The sequence below is a fragment of the Typopeltis vanoorti genome, chromosome 3 (genome assembly GCF_054136105.1).
Source record: "Typopeltis vanoorti isolate ZY-2024b chromosome 3, IOZ_Tvanoo_1.0, whole genome shotgun sequence".
Classification (NCBI taxonomy): Eukaryota; Metazoa; Arthropoda; class Arachnida; order Uropygi; family Thelyphonidae; genus Typopeltis; species Typopeltis vanoorti.
The window spans coordinates 108698630-108716833 of NC_143551.1; the positions used below are offsets into that span (position 1 = coordinate 108698630).

The 18204-nt window shown below is 34.9% G+C and overlaps 1 protein-coding gene across 2 annotated transcripts in view; it reads right to left on the reverse strand.

Moving 5' to 3' along the window:
* Positions 1 to 1649: 1649 nt before the first annotated feature.
* Positions 1650 to 18204, reverse strand: part of LOC150108458 (pre-mRNA-splicing factor ISY1 homolog) — a 128989-nt gene continuing 112434 nt past the window's right edge. For both annotated transcript variants that reach the window (XM_090415861.1, XM_090415860.1), the window contains 2 exons: positions 7355 to 7503; positions 1650 to 1957 (listed from right to left, as the gene is read on the reverse strand). In XM_090415861.1, the coding sequence (XP_090271987.1) occupies positions 7393 to 7503 (111 nt within the window). In that variant the 3' untranslated portion in view covers positions 1650 to 1957; positions 7355 to 7392. The remainder of the gene's footprint in view (positions 1958 to 7354; positions 7504 to 18204) is intronic.

An 18204-nucleotide genomic window follows, 5' to 3' on the forward strand; every position in this document is an offset into this window, starting at 1 on the left:
ATAGGGAAATAAAGTAAATCACTGTTTATGTTTATTTTAGTTGTAAGTATAGTTGTTAAAGTGCTGCCTGGGGAGGACCCCCCCCAGCTACGCCACTGTAAAGCACTAAAAGGTTTTGTGAATGAAGAAGAGGAATAGTGTGCTGTCAGCAAAACTATATATATAGAATTTCAAGATTTCACCACTGACATATATAGATAGAGAGAAAGAAGAAAACTCTGGAATACCTAGCAATGATAGATAAATCTGATGAGAGAAATCATCTATCATGATACAATGAATGAGTAAACAAGAAAGCTGGCAATCGAATCAAAGGATAGGAGGGAGACCACAAGATGGCAGATTGGTAAGAGCCTCAATACATCAAACACAACCATGTGAGTTTCTCCATGGTGTTAACACTCTTCTCTGTTACTCTCAAGTGTTCTGAGGGAGATGGGAGACATCTCTTTTTTAGGGACAAGCTAAATAAATGGCTTACTTCCACACAGCTAGGTAGGTGCCAAATGGGCAGGATAGCTCATATAGGCAACACAGGATTGGAGTTAATTCTGGAGCACAAGTTTTTAGAGCATCTGGTCCACTGATAATAAGTCCCCCTGGTCTATAAGTAGTTCTCTAGTTTCTATTCCTCCCTCCAATAAGTAGGTGTTTCTGGGTGAAAAGTCATCTCTCACTTTGAGGTCCAACTGGCATTTCTACCAAATAGGGCAAATATGCTTAAGGAGTGGAAATACTCCACAAGAATTTTTGTGGAAACAGGCCATGCCATGGGGTAGTGGGATTGACTTGACTGGGAGAGATTATATATTGAGCATTGCTCACCACTCATTAATGGCCTACTCTCTTTGTGAAAGTCATTAGAGGATTTATTTACACATGTGTCAATAATTTAGTCACACATGGCACTGATATGTTATAGGTTTTGCAATCTTTAATGAGTGGGTTAGATACATGAAAAAAAAAAAGTTTGTTTCCATCAAAAAATAAACAAAGCCAGCAAGACATATGTCATAATTTTATTTCTTTATTGGACATTTCACAGTCATAGAAAAAAATAAAATGCTGAATACTTATAATGCGATAAAAGTTGTTTGAAGTATATGAAAGCTAAGATTCTGAACACATTTTGGGAGATATTTTTAAATTTATTCAACTCATCTCTTTAACTCAATTATCTACCTAAGCAGTTCATTTTTCCAAAACTGTTGTAAGCCTATTCATTAACAGATGATTAAACTTTACTGATTGGGTGGACTTAACTATTCAATAACTTAATTTGAATTAATTCTGGTTTTGTATGTCTGCCAATGTTTTCATCTGTTATTAAATTTATACATTCTATAATGCCTATAAAAAATTTATTTAAAGCTAAAATTTGATCCCTTTTAAAATGTTCCTTTATTTTCAGTATTTTTGTTTGGAATTAAATTAGTTTTAATGACAACACTATCATTACATTTACCCAATGCCCACAATTCATCAACACTTTCTGCAAATAAACCACATCTCCATCCATTATGATTCCTTGATTTTCAGAATTGTAATCATTAAATGTTGATAATGTTGTATATCATTAAATTTCTTGTTTTCAGAGAAATTTCTTAATTTCTCAGAAAATTAAGAAACAATCCATGAATTATTTCAAGTCACTCATAAAAACTGGTTCTCTTTATTTTTCAAACAGGTAAAAAATAAAATAATGTTTTCTGATATCACAATACAAATCCTTTAAAATGCTCTTTAATAAACAAACACACAGGATAAAAATTGCTCGAATGCTTATAAAATACTATATACAATCTCTCAATGTCACTTATATATATACACATCATAAATAACATTTTATTTTACATTACTAATTTCTTGGGCTTCTGATAAATGGATTTCCAGAATCAAATCCTTTCTTTGCTTTAGTATATGTGTCACTTCAACTCCATGGCATGAATTCATGAATCTGAAAGACAAATGTGATACGTTTTTGCTTGATTATAGAATATTTACAAATAAAAATTAATAAATTTTAGGCAACTAGATATACATCAATACATAAATAAGGACAATTTTCATTGGTAATGACAACACAAACCTTGGGAGTCTTAACAGAATTAAAAGATACATAAGCATTTGAAAATGCCTGACATACAAAATTTATGGAAATATGACTCATAAAATTAAGAGATTAAATATGTGAAATAAATGTACTGCAATATCACTTCATAATTTTTACCATTTCACTACTGTTGAGCAATCATATGGATACAACAGAAAGAATATTGATGTATAATCTATTAGTACATCATTAGCATGCCTGTTAAAAATGAAAACAGATTACATAGGAAATGTTTATCCTCATCAACTAATTTTTAGTTTCTTATTACTTACACCAACTCATCTTTTCTGGCCAATTCACAATACAGTGGACTCTATTGAAAGTTTTCTAAAGTGAATTTAGGTGAGAAAAAATGTATTCAGTAACATATCTGATTACATCCTACCATTTGAATGCAAATACTGATGAATGATGATGAAATACTTTGAACTTGATGAACGAATGTAAGTCATGATAACTAATTGAATATAATATGGATTTTACTTATATATTTATTTTTATTAGAATAGAATTTTCAGTCTATTATCAAGAGCATACTAGAACAGAAACTTGTAGATTCAACGCTGAAAACACGTGAACTACACGTACATGATCTGAATACCAAGAGGTCATTAATTAAAAAAATAAAATAAATAAAAAATTCTGTAACTTGTGAAGAACTGCTTACCATAAAAGGGTTAATTTTCATCCATCACTTCTGTTTAATTTGGACGATGTAGCAAGGTTTCGCAACTTTCTTTATATAAGTGTTTCATAAGATAATTACTTCTATGGGGAACCTTAATTTTCTTCCCAAAGATTTGATGTCTGATGGTGAAGCATGCTCTGCAAACTCCTGATTATTTTGGCTCATGTAATTTAACATAGTCTTAATGTTCTTCACAATGTATGGCCACCAATCTATCTTTCTGGACAAAATATGATAACCCAACATTACCAAGAAATTTAATACACTCCAGGTTGTGCCAAAGGCAGAAGTTTATCTTTTGCAGAGCCTAGAAAATTGGAAATTTTGTTGAAAGAGCGAAAGGAAACTGTAGGCCAACTGATTTAAGTAGTCTAGCTATACTTCCTTTCAGAGACACCTTTAACTTAAGGAATGTTAACATGATGGATCACTTCTGTTTCACCATCAGATGAGAAGCAGATGACAAGGCAATTCTATAACTATGAATGATCTTATTGACATAAGATTCAGCACAGCCATTAGCAAGCAAGAAGGACGTAATGACTTAAAGTAATATATTTTCTGAGAAAGAAGCATATCAGTAGAGCAAAGAGTGAGATAGATTTACAAGGTATTAATGGTGCCAGATTTCTGATAATTATCATGTTGTGAAAGAGCACGAACATTAAGTCCAGTATGTGTTTTCTTTCTAAAAACTAAGAAATGAAGCTACCATCTATTGATGAAATAAAATTATAGGATATCTACAAAGCCAATCTAACTGTTCTCTTCTACCTCAACAGTGAACTGGATAGAATGATGAAACTGTTCATCTCATTGACAAACTCTTGTAGATGTGCAAGGGAAAGAACCATGCTAAACCGCAAATATATCATCTACATATCTGTAGCATAAGGCAGTATGAAATAAAATTATAGGATATCTACAAAGCCAATCTAACTGTTCTCTTCTACCTCAACAGTGAACTGGATAGAATGATGAAACTGTTTATCTCATTGACAAACTCTTGTAGATGTGCAAGGGAAAAAACCATGCTAAACCGCAAATATATCATCTACATATCTGTAGCATAAGGCAGTATAGTAAAGTTCTCATTTCAAAGCAAAGGTATCAGAGCATCTTTGCCCATGTGATCTCCTTTTCGGCTTAGATATTGTGTTTTTATTAACAAATGTTCCTTTAGATGAAACACTTTACTTCCTCAAGCAAGATTTTATGGCAGATACTACCCACCAATTTGATTTTGTAATTGACTCTGGCCACTTCACATGCTAGAATAAACATAAATTGAAGACACGTCAATTGGTAGTCTTCTTTCTTTCCCTAAACCATCCTCATGTTTACAGATATGTAGATGCTAATTTTGCAGATTGGCATGGTTGACTTACAGATCTATAAGAGTTTGTCAATAAGAACAATTTTTCTTTTCAACACTTTGTAAGCTTTTTCAACAGCCTCCAGAACATTTGCCACATTCCTGATATTTGTCTTCTATATTTTTTACCCAAGTCTTCCCAATACTTTTGTTTAACTACTTTTATGCATATCGTAGCTCTCTTATTTTTTGCTGTATTCTTTTAGGGCATCTAAAAACCTATTTGCTAGGAATTTCAATCGATATGCTTTCTTTTCTAAGATTGCTTCTTAACTTCTTATTTCCACCATGGTGTTTAGGTTTTTCTATCCTTGCAGACAACTTCACCACATGCCTTACTAACCTGAATCGGTTTTTGTTTTCTTCAAAGTCTGCTAATGGGGCTCCAAGGTTTCATTCTTGTTTTCAAATGTTTTGTTTTTTTCTTGAATAATATTTGTATAATTGAGTCTACAATTCACCTGTAAAAGCCATTTAACTTTAGTTCTTTTGAAAACTTTCGTGCTTTTCAATGTGATATTCCTGTTTATTCTACTTAAAAACTAAGTGATGATAATTTCACATTTCAAATCTTCTGTATACTCTTGCTTTGTGAGCATGAAGATATCACCATCAACAATAGCATAGTCAATGAGGCTTTTCTTATTTCTTGTGTTCTTCTCTTCAAATAAACTTGTGCATGTCTTTATGTTAGAACATGGAAAGAAAGAATTAGCTATACTATTCAATACTAAATACAAAGATAAGAAGGCAGCTGACATACACAAAAAGGAAAACATGGTTCTTGTTGTAATTCACAATGAAAGAGTAGGAAATTAATACCAGACATACAAAAATGTTTTGGAAAAATCTGGAGGAAACCACAAAAGCTAATAATAAGGATGAATATTTCCTGGATTTGCACTGAATACATCAACTAGTCATTACTTACATAAGTTCAAACGAAGATGTAAAAAATGTTGATTCAGCGAAGAAGTCATGTTGTGGTGATGTTTGCAAAAACAGAAAAATGCAAACTTGAAGATTCAAGAAGTTATATAGGCATTCCTAGAAAAGAAAAAAAAAGCACAGAAATGGAGAAAGGAGTATCGTAATGAATCAGAAATAATAAAGGCGACATAAAAACCTACCAAAGATATTTTAGATATATGAATTAATTACTTTGAAAGACTGTTAAATGAAAAAGTTCAGCAGTGACAGAACTGTAGTAGAAAATATTCTGGAGGGAACGCAATTTCCCTACTAAGTATTTGCAGGAAAGATTTATGCACACATAACTGAGAAGATGCTAAGAAATATTGTGGAAGATAAACTTAAGAAGAACAAACTAGTTCAGGCCATTATTTAGGGGTTGTCAAGACCAGACTGCTTCTCGACATAAAATTCCTGATATGTGTATACCCTCAAGAGACATATGAGAGCCACATGAAAAGTTGACATTAATGCTAATTTTTTATTGACAATTTTACTCGCATAGTGTGCTATCTATTTGTGTCTTCTAAAGAAGAATTCTAAGAACATCAATTCACCTAGACAGTGATTTTGCTTTGAGTCTTTTTTTCTGCTATCATGGCACCAAACAAAGATTTTGCTAATCTTTCTTTGCATTCTGTTAAGGTGACCATACTACCCAAACTTATTTCTGCTCACACATTCCTGAATTATAACGTGTCAAAGTAGTTCCTCTTTTATATATTTTCATTTTTAATATGATTATACCACTGATACCATCTGTCCACTCTCACACTTTATCTCTCAGAGACTACAAATATGAGGGTTTTTTAGTATTTGATCAACTGTTTTTACTTCTAACCCAGTTCCCAGATCCATAAGTTCAAATGGTTTGAATACTGTTCTGTAAACTGCTAGTTTAGTATTTTGGCTAATTCTTTCTTATTTCATATAAATTTATTCAATTGTCTTACCACAGTATTACCAACATTCCTTATCCTCTTGTCTGTTGCCATATTTAATTTGCTAACTCTACTAAAAACTGCAACTAAATAACTAAAGTGTCTTACAACAGGCTTCCCAATTCAGGATACAGCTGATTTTTCAATATTCCTATGTATTTTCCTATTCCATGTCTTCTTTATTGCTGATTTTCATACCAAATTTCTGCAACAAATTTGGTATATCAATTTAATAAAGGAATCTGCAGACTTGTACTAGATCTATTTAATAATATAACATGATCTGCAGGATAATGCACATCTAATAATTTATCAATTATTGTCCTTCTCATCTCTGCATTAACAGTAAACAACCAAATATTGTCCATGCGGTTAGCTTAGTGGCTTTGCGCTTTGCAACCATATGCCTGGGGAAGGAGCGTCGTAGGTTCGATTCCCGTTGACGACACGAGGAGCTTAAGGATCTTCCTCAGCCGTAGCCAAGTTAGCCGGTCTCGGGATTGGGCAGCAGGGTTTTTTCCACCAGTTTATCTGGGGTTTCTGATCCCAAGCAGGCAAACTGGCCCCGTGAACACACACGGATCACAGTCATGAATACTACTCTTAGGGGATGCAGCAAGGAGTGACGAACTGGCCGCATTAATTTCATCGTGAACCCCTCATTAGTGGACTCTACCCATCCTAAATGGATGGATGAGATCGATCAATCAATCAACCAAATATTCTCCCTTAAATCATTCCCTGTATCATTAATATACAAATGAAACATCAGTGATCCTAAAACAGAGACCTGAAGCACTCCCCTAGTTACTCTCATTTTCCTGGATTCTACTCCACACAACTACTTGCTGGTGTTTGTTGGTCAGCGTCAGCTACCCCCACTTGCCCATGCCACCAACTTCATATCCATTTACATTTGCTTCAACTTATATAATGTGAGCCAACTTTTCCAATACCTTAATCATTATTCTTCTGAAATACTGATTGGTTTGTAATTTGCAACTTCTATCTTAATGCCTCATTTATGTAATAGAAATATTTTACTCTCTTTCCACTTTCTTGGAACCTTGCCAGAGCCAAGCTGTGCCATGGTGCAGGCGAAGCGAGCTGTACCCTTGACCCAGGTGCCATGTCTTAAGGGGCACCAGTTCTGATCTCGTTTACCATGCTAAGGTGCTGGCTGAGCTAATTAAATTTTTTAAAAAAATATAAAGATAATTTTAAAAAATTCATACACAGAATGGGTATTGTAAAAATGCAATTACCAATTACAATGCAAATAGGACTAAATTCTATGAAATGTTCATCTCATTCCAAGTAATGTTTTGACTTCATCTGTTTCTTGCTGAAGTGAATCACTTGTATACATCCTCAGTAGTTCATCTTTTTTTCTTTGTACCAATGCTTTCTCTACCTATAATATATTACATTTTTAGACCTAATATTCAAAACATAATATGTAGATGTCAGAAAAGTAGTATTATTCATTTTGAATTATTTCACCTCAATACAAGAATTTTAATTATATTTAAGGATAAAACAAAATGCTTTTGCCAATATTTTTTATAATTGACACACATCACTGATATGAACATGTAAGAATATAAAAATGTATGAGGAATTCTTAAATTACAGTAGACTCTCAACCATCCAGCCTCCATACTATCCGGAGCCTGGATTTTATCATGGAGAATTATAATAATACAGTAATTCTCCGTGATAAAATGAGGAATATGTACTGTAATTTACTTTGCTAAGCAGCTGCAAGCAGGCGTCTGCTACAATCCTCCTACGTGCCATGTGCATAATACAAGTTGAGACATGCAAAGTGCAGATTTCCCCGCTTCATCAGTTGTGTATCGGATGTCCACAAGTGCGGAATATGTTTGCCACTGTTCCTGGTTACGTTAGTAAATTGTTGTTTGGTGTGCTTCGTTTTTTTTTTATTAAAGATTACAAAATAGGTGATAAAAAAAGGTTGTAGTGACTATGAAGGAGAAACTACGTGCTATAAAGCGACTAGACTCTGGGGTAACGGCAAAAACTATTGCTTCGGAGGTAGGAGTCGGGAAAAGTACAGTTGGAGACTGGAAGAAAAATCGAGCAGAAATTGAAAAGTGGTGTGCTGCCCAAGCTAGTGGAAGTGGAATGAAAGTAAGAAAAATGATGCTGAAAGGTAAGCATAAAGATGTTGAGGAAGCTTTATTTTTGTGGCATGAAAACTTAAGAGGAAAAGGCTTGCCTGTTACTGGGCCAATATTGCAGGAAAAAGCATTACAATTTAAGCGACAAATACATGTAGAATGAGAAGATTCAGAATTTAATGCCAGTGATGGATGGTTAGATGTGGAAAAAACGATTCAGTATTTGCCAGATTACCATAAGTGGGGAGGCTTTATCCGCTGATAAAGTGGCTGTAACTTTGTTCAAAGACTATCTTTTTAAGATTATTGAAAAGGAGGGAATTTCTGGGGAGCAGTTGTACAACTGCGATGAGACCGGTTTAAATTATAAGATGCTCCCTACAAAAACGCTTAGATCAAAAAAAGAAGCCGCTGCACCAGGATACAAGAAAAGCAAGGAACGAGTCACCATCTTGGCTTGCAGTAATGCAACCGGCAACCACAAGCTTAGGCTTACGTTAATAGGAAAATCAAAGAAACCTAGAGCTTTTAAAAAACTGAAAAATCAGGAATCACTACCCCTATATTACACACATCAAAAGAAAGCATGGATGAATTCAGAAATCTTTAAAACCTGGTTCTAAAATGAATTCGTACTGACTGTAGAAAAACATTTGAAAGACAACAATTTGCCCAGAAAAGTGTGCTACTTCTTGACAATGCACCTTTGCATCCTGCCAACGACGAACTCACAGATGGAGACATCAAAGCTTTATTTTTACCACCCAATGTGACTGCTGTTTGTCAGCTGATAGACCAGGGCATCCTTGAAATGCTAAAGAAAAAGCATCGCCGCCGTCTTCTCAGTTTGTTGATATCAGCGATTGATAATAATGAAGACTGCGTAACCACTCTGAAAAAGATTGACTTGCTAGATGTCATAAGGTGGTTGGCTGAAGCATGGGAAGAGATTCGAAACACATCACTTGTAAAGTATTGGAAAATTCTTTTGGACCATGAAGGTGGACATTTCAACCTTGAACCAGTGTGTAAAACCGAAGTGGAAGATGAAAACGATAACCTTCTTTCATTGCTCAAAAATGTACCAAGCTGTAACGATGTCAATGCAGAGGACATTACAGAATGGATATCAAACGACGAAGTTGATGAAATAACTGACAACGATATTGTGGAAATGGTGACACAGGGGGAAGAAGAAGAGGAGGAGGAGAAGACATCCTTAGATGACAGGAAAAAATCTCATCCCACATTCGGAAGGGTTCAAGACGATTGAGGCAGTGCTGCAGTACATTAGTGAGCAGGAGGAAGCGAAGCCAGCTGATATCATCTGCTTGCATAAGTGGAGGGACATTGCATCGCAGAAGAGGGCTAAAAGGGTGAAGCAGTCATTTATCAAGGACTTTTTCAAAAACTAAAAACTGTAAGTTTTGATTCTTTCATCTTAGGTCTACCTTTTCACATTTGTGTGAAAAGGTAGGCCTAGAACTCTGGCCTGCCCTTCCGCCACAATAGGCCGGATAGTCGAGAGTCTACTGTATTAACAATATAACTTCCACACTTATCTATGAACCCATGATTTCACATTGCTGTAATAGAAACAAATGACAATGATATATAACCGATTTCATACCAAATGTGAAGATCTTAAACATCCTTGATGTTTAAGATCTTCACATTTCATATGTTTGTTACCTTGAATGGTAGCCTTTACAGCAATGTTGTGTTGCTGAAATTTTTAGTGTAATCTTTCAGAATTAATAATGATAACATGTCTCTATTTGTGCAATGTATATTTCATTCCATATACAGAGATTATCTGGCATTAAATATAATTTGCAGAATACTCGAATGGGATGCTTAAGAAACAAAGTTATATAATTGGGAGGAGACTCCATGCAGCTTTTATTAAGGAATGTGGAGAGCTGACTGGGGCTTGATGTCTCATGTCCAATCTCCAGCTTCTCATGGTGCAGCCTGTTAGGTATCTATTTGTATAAGGACAAATGAGGATAGGTTGGCAATTTGGAATTTTGCCGACTAAATTATACTCTTATTAGTTTAAACCACAATTCAAAATGATGACAAAACTTCATGCCAGCTGGAGCGCTGCCCAGTTAAACAAGGTCCCTGTTACTTAAGAGTATAAAGAGCTAATAAGCTTCATTTCGGCAATGAAAACATTACTTAAATTAAGGGGATATTAAATCCCACATAGTTTTAAAACCGAATAAGAAACTCTTAGATTGGAATCAGAGAGTTTCTTGCCGAATATAGTAAACTATAAAGTATCGGTGACACTAGCGTTAGCAAATGCAAGTGATCCTAGTACGTAGTACAATACCGGACGACTCGTTGCAAAGGTGGGGGAAGTTCAGATTGCTATTCTTAGGTATTTTCCATAATGTAAAAACACATTTCCTAGGAAATGTATGCTGTTATTACATTATGGAGAGAGGTCACTACCCAGACCGGTTTCAGCCTTTTTTGAGGCTTCATCAGTGAGTAGCTAGACCTAATGCCAAAGTGTATAGCGAAAAGAACTTATATACTCTGCAAACGAGTTATCCAAACCGGGGCTAATCCCAGAACACCACCCAACTCAACATCAGCAGAGCTCATGATTGGTCCCATCAACATAAAAATTCAATGGAAAAGAAATAGAACCAGCAGAAGAATTGGATAAGTACCAGATTGATATAATAGATATGACTGAAACAAAGAAGACGAAAATAAGTGACATCTTTCTAAGCAATAGATACAAAATGTTATATTCAGGCAATAACAATCAGGAAAAAGAAGGAGTAGCATAATATTAAACACTAAATATGAGATTAATCTTCTTGAATGGCAGAAAATATCAAGTAGAATGATGTGGGCTAATATCAGGATGCAGGAACTGGATAATGAGACTTAGTTGTACTTATAGTCCCACAGAAAATTCTAATAAGGAAGTAGCAGATGAATTTTTTGAGGCATTAGAGAAGGTAGCTTACACAATGAAAATGGAAAAGTTGGTCCCTGTAAGAGATCTAAACAGCAGAGTAAGAAATGATTACCAGACATAAGGATTTGGGAAAAGAGCCAAGCTAATAATAATGGTAACTACATGCTAGATTTCTGCTCAGGACAAGGACTAGTTATTACTAATACCATGTTCCAACATAAAATGTGCATAAATTCACATGGAGAGAAGATGCAAGGAATAAGAAAAGTCTCATTGACTATGTTATTGTTGAGAGTGATGTTTACCTACTGGTTCACGACACAAGAGTATACAGAGGATTTGAAATAGGAAATGATCACCATTTAGTGCTGAGAAGAATAAAATTGAACTTCATATTTAAAAGAAGGGTGTGTAAGAAAGTTTTATGTTCTGATTCATTTGCAATGAATCAAAGTTAACAGCTATCAGATGTAAACTGTAGACTTATACACAAACATTATTCAAGAAAAAATAAGAGTTTGAAAATAGATTCAGTGGCAAATCCCAAAGAAAACTTTAACTGATTCAGCCAGAGAGGCAATTGGTGAAATAATCTGCAAAGACAGAAAAATTAGAACTCCATGGTGAATTCAAGAAGTTAAAGAGGCAGTCAAGAAAAAGAAGAAAGCACATCAAAAGTTCCTGTCAAGTCACCTTGTGCTCTTAGGGAATACAGAGAAAAATGTAAGAAAGCAAAGCATTCTGTTAAATTAGCTAAACAAAAGTCATAGGAAGACTTTGGTAAGAACAATGAAAACAAATATCAGGAAGGTGGTAAAATATTCTGGAGGCTATTAAAAGTTAAAGATCTGAAATGGAGGAAAGAGTACTGTGAAAGGAATTAGAGATGATTAAAGGGAACATGAAAACCGAGAATCAAGATATTCTTGTTGTATGGAGTAATTACTTTCAAAGATTGCTAAATGAAACAAGCAATGACAGCATGGTGGTAGAAGGCACTCAAAAGGAATGCCATCTGGAATATATATATATATATATATATATATATATATATCTGTACTTGAAGTAGTAAAAGCTATCACAAACCTGAAATGTGGAAAAGCAACTGGAGTAGATAATATTCAACCAGAAATGCTAAAATATGGAGGTATAAAAGTTTTACAGGTTACACTACATAATTCAGAAGGCCTGATCAGAGTCAAATTCCAAATGATTGGAATAGACAATCATTGTACCCATCTATAAAAAAGGGAAAAGCTGAATGTGAGAATTACAGAGGAATTTCCCTACTGAGTGTTCTTGGTATGATTTATGCAAGTAAACTTGAGAAACAGCTAAGAAAAATTGTGGTGGAGAAGAACAAGCTGAGTTCAGACCAAACAGAAGTTGTCCAGATCAGATTTTCTCTTTGACAAAATAGTTGAGAAATCATGGGAATATAACAAGTTTTGTAGATCTGGATAAGGCATAATGACAAGGTGCCAAGAGGAAAGCTGTTCAAAACACTACAGTTATATGGTGTAAATAGGACATTATATCAAGCAATACATAGTCTTTATTTAAGACTAAGTCAGCAGTCAGAATTGAAGGAAGTACAGGAAGATGGTCTGATGTTAAATCAGGTCTGCAATAAGGATGCACATCATCTCCATTGTCTATATAGATTGCATTATGTGATATCAAAATTGGCAATGTTAATTTTAGCTCTTTACTTTATGCAGATGATGTTATACTTCTTAATAAATTCAGTGCAACTCTGCATTCCCTGACTACATTGAATGACTGTTGTAATAAATTTGGTATGAAAATAGGCAGAAACACTGAAAACCTCAACTGCATCCTGAATGGAGAACGTACAGAACAAATAAAATATTTCGTATATTTAAGCACAATTTTTAATGAAGATGGCAAATTAAACTTGAAAATAGACAGCAGAATCAACTAAGTTGGTATGAAGTCAGCTGAATAAATGTATATGGAATAAGAGAGAAATTAATCAAAACATTAAACTAGCTATATACAAGACAGTGTTTAAACTAAATTTAACTTATGGATCTGACAGCTGGGTTAGAAATAAAACTCTTGATCAAAGACTGAAGACCACAAATATGAGAGTCCTGAGAAAGATAAGGGAACTGAACAGATGGCAGAATCATATTAAAAATGAAGATATTAGGAAAGAACTTGACATTGTTAGCATTCAGGAATGTGTTAGCAGAGTTAATCTCAGGTGACATGGCCATTTAAACAGATTTTAAGCAGGAAAAAGACCCAGATGTAGGATTGGTACAGTAAAAAGTACCTTAGAAGACAGAAATATAAAATCTAATATTGGAATGTTCACAGATAACAGGCTAATCTGGAGGAAAATTGTTGATAGGAGGTTAGTAATGATGTAACTGTTTATGTATTACTATCATATGATCTTGTACACACCCTGAGGGTATATGTCAGGATGATGCCAAATTAAAAATTACAGAAAAAAATGTTTAATAGAGAAAGCATAAAAAATAATTTTGACCACAAAAAAAAAAAAAAGAAACAGCAAGATCATATTCCAGAATACTCAGAGTGAATCGAGCAAATCACTGGGAAAGTTATATCAATACCTCTTATAAACTATCCACCATATTCCTATATGAATATAAGAATACATATAATCATCTCCAAGGATGCCTTCTGGATAAATCAAGTGGATACAAAATGAATTGCACCTGCAGCATTGCATACATAGAAAAAAAAAAAACTACACATATAAAGGTCTAAGGTGAAGGTAGAAAATTAAATATCAATTAGTATGTTGAGAATTGTGGTTAATTTATTAAAAAAAAAAGTTGGTTAAGGAAATTCAGGATCAGATAGATGGGAATATGACTCTGGAGGAACACTGTTTTGTAAAGGGAAGGTCTTGTCTTATAATTTACTCACATTCAGAGAATAGTATATGGCAAAAATAAGAAGGCATGTGATCAGTAGTGTACCACAGTGGTGTGTACCTGAGCTTCAGCAACTGTTCAATTTGCACATCAGTGATACTGGAACAAGCGAAAGGAGAATATACAATTGTTAGTTGATGATACTGAACAGGGGGGAGAGCAACAGTTAACACCAGAATGACAGATAAATGCAGAGGAAATTATCTAAATAGAATGGCAGTTTAAGCAAGTAATAATGGCTGCCAATTCAATGTATCAAAGTGTAAAGTTTAGCACTTTTGGATGAAAAAACTGCACGCTATGCATTACATACATTACTGTTATTATTACTGCATGGACACATCCACAGAGTCTAAGGATTCATCATGGGCGACCCAAACTGTCCACATAATATCTATCATACCTATCTTTGAACCCAGTGACAGACAACTCACTGATAAATGACTCAGGAAACTTATTCCATCCATTTGCCAAGCTCCAAGCAAAAAATCCAGTACACATACTCTTGCTAACCACACTCTTATACAACCTCCAAGAACGACTTGTACTGCCCTCTAGCCAAATGCTGAAATAATTTCCTCTGCATTCATCATATAAAACCATAAATGTTTCTATCTCCCCCCCCCTTTCACCTACTAACCAACTTTTGTAACCCCAAAACCCTCAGTCTATCCTCATAGGGAGCATTCCACAGACCCACCATCTGGGTCACTCATTTCTTTATCCTTTCCACTACTTTCTCATCCCCAAGAAACCCAGGTGAGACCAGACCTGAGCACAGTAATCCAGATGTGGATGTATCAAGACCTTATAAAGAGGAATGATAAATTTCTTTTTTCTGCTTATTAGCAGAAAAAATATGTTCATTCTTCAATAACCAAGTAGCCTATTTAGCTATCATAGCCACCTTAGCAATATCCCCTCTAACCTTCAATGCTCTATCTAATATCATACCCCAAATCCCTAGTTTTTCATCAGTTTCCTGGAGTACAGTAACAGAAATGTGGCACACAGCTTGCAATTTTTATCCGAAAATGCATAACTTTACATTTATCAAAATTAAACTGATACCAATTATCATTTCCCCATACTATCAGCCTATTTAAATCATCCTGAAAGTGCTCTCAATCATCTTGATTAACTATTATACTAAACAATTTGGCATCATCAGCAAACAACTGAATATTTTCCTTCAAAAAATTTCCTATATCATTTACATACATATTAAACAGCAGTGGTCCAAAGCACAGAGCCCTGCAGCACATTACTAGTCACTCGCTTTCTCCTGGATTCTGCTCGGTCATACTTTTTGGTGTCCGTCCATCACCCCCCCCCCTCTTGTATCCACATCATCAGTTTCACATCCAACCCCAACTGTTTCAATTTGCATAACAAAATTTCATGTGGTATCCTGTCAAATGTTTTCACAAAATCCAGCAGTATCTTTGTGTAGCCATTCCTTTTCAACCAAGAAAAGAGTGACCATTCAACTCAGCTATCACTCTATTATAAAAAGTTAGAAAATTACTAAGGCATGAGCAATTCTTCACAAAGCCATGCTGCTCCTCAAAGCATATCAAATTCTCATACACTTATTCCTGGATTTTCTGACTGACTTTTTTCACTATTTTTACCACCGCCACTCCTGAGACACTGATTAGTATTGGTCTATAATATGCTACTGCCACCTTAGAGCCTCCTTATGCAAAGGAATTATTTTGCCCTCCTTCCACTCCTGCTCTCAGTGAACAAAGTCCTCTCTCTCTCTCTCTCTCTCTCTAGCACCTAACTCTGAATTCATTGAAGTATAATCTATCAACATTACATGTCCTTTCATCAAATTAAAACCCCACAGGGTCACTAAACTATTTCATTTTTCTGCACAACTGACAGAGTTGAAGTTCAGAGGACATACTGCAGAACTAGATAAAATACTTCAAGGATCGCTTGGGTTTTAAGAAACATACAGACAAGGGATAAGGAAATTATTATCCCACTTTATAAGGCATTGATGTCACCACATCTAGACTATTGTATACAAATATAGTTGCCTGGGTTTCTTTGTATGCAGAAGTGGAAGAGGAAATTCAGAGGAGAGCAACAATAACAGTGACTGGTTAGTAGAGTGCTCCTATGAGGTTAGGCTGAGAGTTGAAGGGGTTTAATAGAGTAGATGCTAAAGAAACTTTACAATGTATGAATGGAAAATTAAATATAGAAATAGACAATGAATAAGCAAAGATGGTATGTTAGGGAGCCAGTTAAATAATTTTTTATGGAATAAAAGAGAACTTAGCCAAAAATTACACTAGCAGTATACAAGATAGTGCCTCCTTATGCATAGATATGATATGAGAATTCTGAGAAAAAGTATGAGTGTGTGCAGATATGATCTGATGCTGCTGCAGATGCAACTGAAAAGGAAGATAAAGAAAGAACTTGGCATTTTTCATGGATGTTACAGCAGAGCTAATCTAAGGTGGTATGGTTACTTAAACAGAACAGGAGAGGAAAATTATCAAAACAGGTGTTCAATGCCAAGATGGCAAGAAAAGACTCAGAGGGTGCAGTTAGAAGTATAAGATTTGTCAATACTGAAGTGGAAACAAGTGATAAACTAATTTCGAGGAAAATTGTTGACAGGAGATTAGTAATAATGGAAAGTTAATTGGGTAATATTGTCGTAGTATCCTATACATCCCTTGAGGGTTCATATCAGGAAACTGATGATGATCATCATTATCCTGGGTAAGAGTGAATTTTTGAAGAGCACTAATGGTAAATGATTAGAATAGGTTACCAGAGTTGGTCATGAGTGCATTTTATTACCGAACAACTTTAAGAAGTACGATAATTATTGTGCCAGTAATGCTCAGTGTGGGCACCTCATGATGATCAAGACTCCAGGGAGATGTCTGTGTAATAATAATACTATGAAAGCATGAAAAGAGAGAGAGAGAACCCAAGTTAATATTTATTAGTTATTAAACTCTGGTAACCCGTTCTAATCATTTACCATTACTGCTCTCCAAAAATTCACTCTTACACGACAATGATGATCATAGGAAATGGATGATATACCAGATAATATAAACAAAACAAATATGATATAACTATTACAAGTCATAATAACTTATGATCAATTTAACTAATTTAAACTATTCCAAGCATTTCCACAAACTCTACAGAGATGATCTATAAGTAACGTACAAATTAAGTGTTTAATTTCTAAAAAGATGAACAATAGCTCATCATTCAGATGTAGTCAATAAATCTGGTCTACATCCAAATCTATCCACTCATTACACAAGTGCATAATAAGTGAGGTATGAAAAGAAGACTTGCAAATATATCTCAAGAATCAAATTTTTGATTCAATGATACCTCACAGGGGTGCTTAAGGGTCAAAGCTGTATAACTGAGAGGAGACCTCCACAAAGTCTTTAAAGGAATGCGGAGAACCGACCAGGGCTTCTGACCTAATGACCAATCCTCACCTTCTTGTGGTGCACCCTGTTGGGTATCTACTTGGATACTGAACGAATGAGGATGGGCTGGCAATTTGGGATTTAGCCGACCAAATTGTATTCTTATTGGTTAAACCAAAATAAAAAATGATGGTATGAAATGACAAAATTTCATGCCGGCTGGGGCGTCGCCCGGTTAAACGAGGTCCCCATTGTTTTCGCCAGGGAACCAGGGCGAACAGCAAAAAGTCAGCTACTGGAACGAAACTGAAAACAAACCCCAACTCAACATCACCAGAGTTAAAGATCGGTACTATCAACATAAGAAGCCTGAATGGCAAAGAAATCGAGCTAGCGGAGGAATTAGATAGGTACCAGATCGACATAATAGGGGTGACTGAAACAAAAAAGACAAAACATGGTGAGATCTTTCTGGGCAATAAATACAAAATGTTATATTCAGGCAATGACAATCAAGGAAAAGAAGGAGTAGCCATAGTATTCAACACAAAATATGAGGCTAATCTTCTTGAATGGCAGTCAGTCTCAAGTAGAGTAATGTGGGCAAATATGAGAATGGGAAACTGGACAATGACACTAATTTGTGCCGATGGTCTCACAGAA